Raw genomic sequence first — 2,006 nt, forward strand, 5'->3', positions numbered from 1 at the left:
AAATCTACCAGGCCATTGCCGCTCTTTTATTGACAAAAATAAAAAAACACTGAACCATGACTGGGTGAGATGAAAATTCTATAGATTAGCGCGCAAAATGGGAGAAGCCTCTTTTATCAGAGAGAGGCGACGCGTGCGTCAGCACCACTTCCATCTGCTTGCGATGAAGTGAATAGAGACATACTGGGCGTTTACATGAGCCCGACAAAAGTCGGGTTAAGGGGGCTGTCGGGCCGAGAACCGGTTGTCGGGCTCATGTATACGCTAGGGGTCGAGGAAAGGGACCGTCGAGTCGAGCTGGGCGAGCCCGACTGCAGGGGGTGGGTTGACTCTAGCGCCTCCTCTCCTGCCTCCTCTCTTTCCTCCTCTCTGGTCTGGCTGGCGCTGATCAGGAACTCGGAGATATTTTTTCCAGATGTGCGCCGAACACCGCCATGTTGCTTTCCTCCTCTCTAGCTGGTTCGGAAAGGCGGTATCCGTGCGTCCCGTGTGTATCGTACATGATACGCATGCGCTGTGCGTGCCAGCCCATCCCGAACCGACCGCTGCCGTTGTCGCCTACACACGTGCCTACATCGACCTGCCCCTATAAAACCGAGCAGCTGCTATCAATAAACGTTCGTTCTGTTCTTGCTTGACCTGGTCGTTACATGGTGTCAGCAGTGGGCCGACTGTCTGCCTCTCAAGCAGTGGCTTGAACAAGAAACGCAAAGGCGTCGCCTACAAGCCAGGAAAAATGGAGCTACTCAAGCCGCGCGACCAGCTACTTCCGACCGGGAACATCGCAAAGAAGTGGGCGTTGTTTAAGCAGAAGTTCGAGCTCTTTTTGGAAGCAACAGCATCGACCAAGGAGCCAAGGACGGAAGCTGCTAAGACTGCGCTGCTGCTAAGTGTTACCGGCGATGACGCTCTTGAGGTATTTAATAACTTCACTTTTTCGGCGGAAGAAAGCAAGAATGACTATGCAACGGTTGTGAGCAAGTTTGAAGCGTACTGTCAGGAGCAGCAGAATGAGGTCTACGAGAGGTACGTGTTTCGCTCAAGGATTCAAGCGGAAGTCGAACCTTTTGAACAATTTCTACGCGACCTGCGAAAGCTAGCCCAGAGTTGCAACTTCTCAACACTGAGCGACGGAATGATCCGTGACCAGATTGTGTTCGGCACAAATAATCCGAAGCTACGGGAGACACTGCTCAAAGTTAAAGACCTAACGCTGCTTAAAGCAGAACAGAGCTGCAAAGCTGCCGAAGTGTCTGCTCACCAAAATGAGACCTGGGGCCAAATGGAAAGGCAAGTGGCGTCGGTAAGACGGCGTGAACGATTCAGATGCAGCCGATGCAACCGATTGCACGAGCGGAACAAGTGTCCGGCGTTCGGGAAGACATGTTTTGCGTGCAAAGGGGCCAATCATTTCGCGGCCTGCTGCCAGAAAGAGCCTGCAGTCAGTGCAGTCGCTCACGACGGGGACAACTTCGACATCCTCAATGTGAGGGTATGCACAGTTGATAGGACCGCTGACTGGACAGTTGAAGCCAAGGTGTCGAACCAGAATGTTGTTTTTAAAGTAGACACTGGGTCCCAGGCAAACTTGCTGCCTTAATCAGTCTTTCGCAAGTTCAAAGCTACGCCATGCTTGACTCCAAGCAGCTCCGTTCTTCGGTCTTACAGTGGTGACATAATTAAGCACTTCGGCGTGGCGACCCTACCAGTGGTCATTAACGACAAGTCCGGCACCTTCACCTTCTTCATAGGGAAGAAAAGCAAACAGGCGATACTTGGACAACATGCAACGGAGGCGCTGGGACTCTTAGTTCGTTCAGTCAACGCAGTGGATACAGCAGAGTCTGACAAAATACTGCAAGAATTCTCGCCGCTTTTTCAAGGTACCGGCTGTGTAGCCCGCCCATACCGGATGGTCCTGCGCGAAGACGCCATACCAGTGATACAGCCGGCGCGACGCGTCCCCTTGGCACTGCAAGAACCACTGCGAGAGGAGCTGCAGCGCA

At 52.8% G+C, this 2,006-nt stretch overlaps 1 protein-coding gene across 1 annotated transcript; it reads left to right on the forward strand.

The window, feature by feature from the left end:
- The first annotated feature begins 736 nt into the window (after positions 1-736).
- Positions 737-1,600, forward strand: LOC149325799 (uncharacterized). Its single transcript, XM_089564389.1, has one exon. It carries the CDS (start codon positions 737-739, stop codon positions 1,598-1,600), a length of 864 nt encoding a protein of 287 aa, XP_089420515.1.
- The last annotated feature ends 406 nt before the right edge of the window (positions 1,601-2,006 follow it).

This window comes from Amblyomma mixtum, chromosome 10 (assembly GCF_055824585.1).
Source record: "Amblyomma mixtum isolate Tamu chromosome 10, ASM5582458v1, whole genome shotgun sequence".
In the NCBI taxonomy this organism is placed as follows: domain Eukaryota; kingdom Metazoa; phylum Arthropoda; class Arachnida; order Ixodida; family Ixodidae; genus Amblyomma; species Amblyomma mixtum.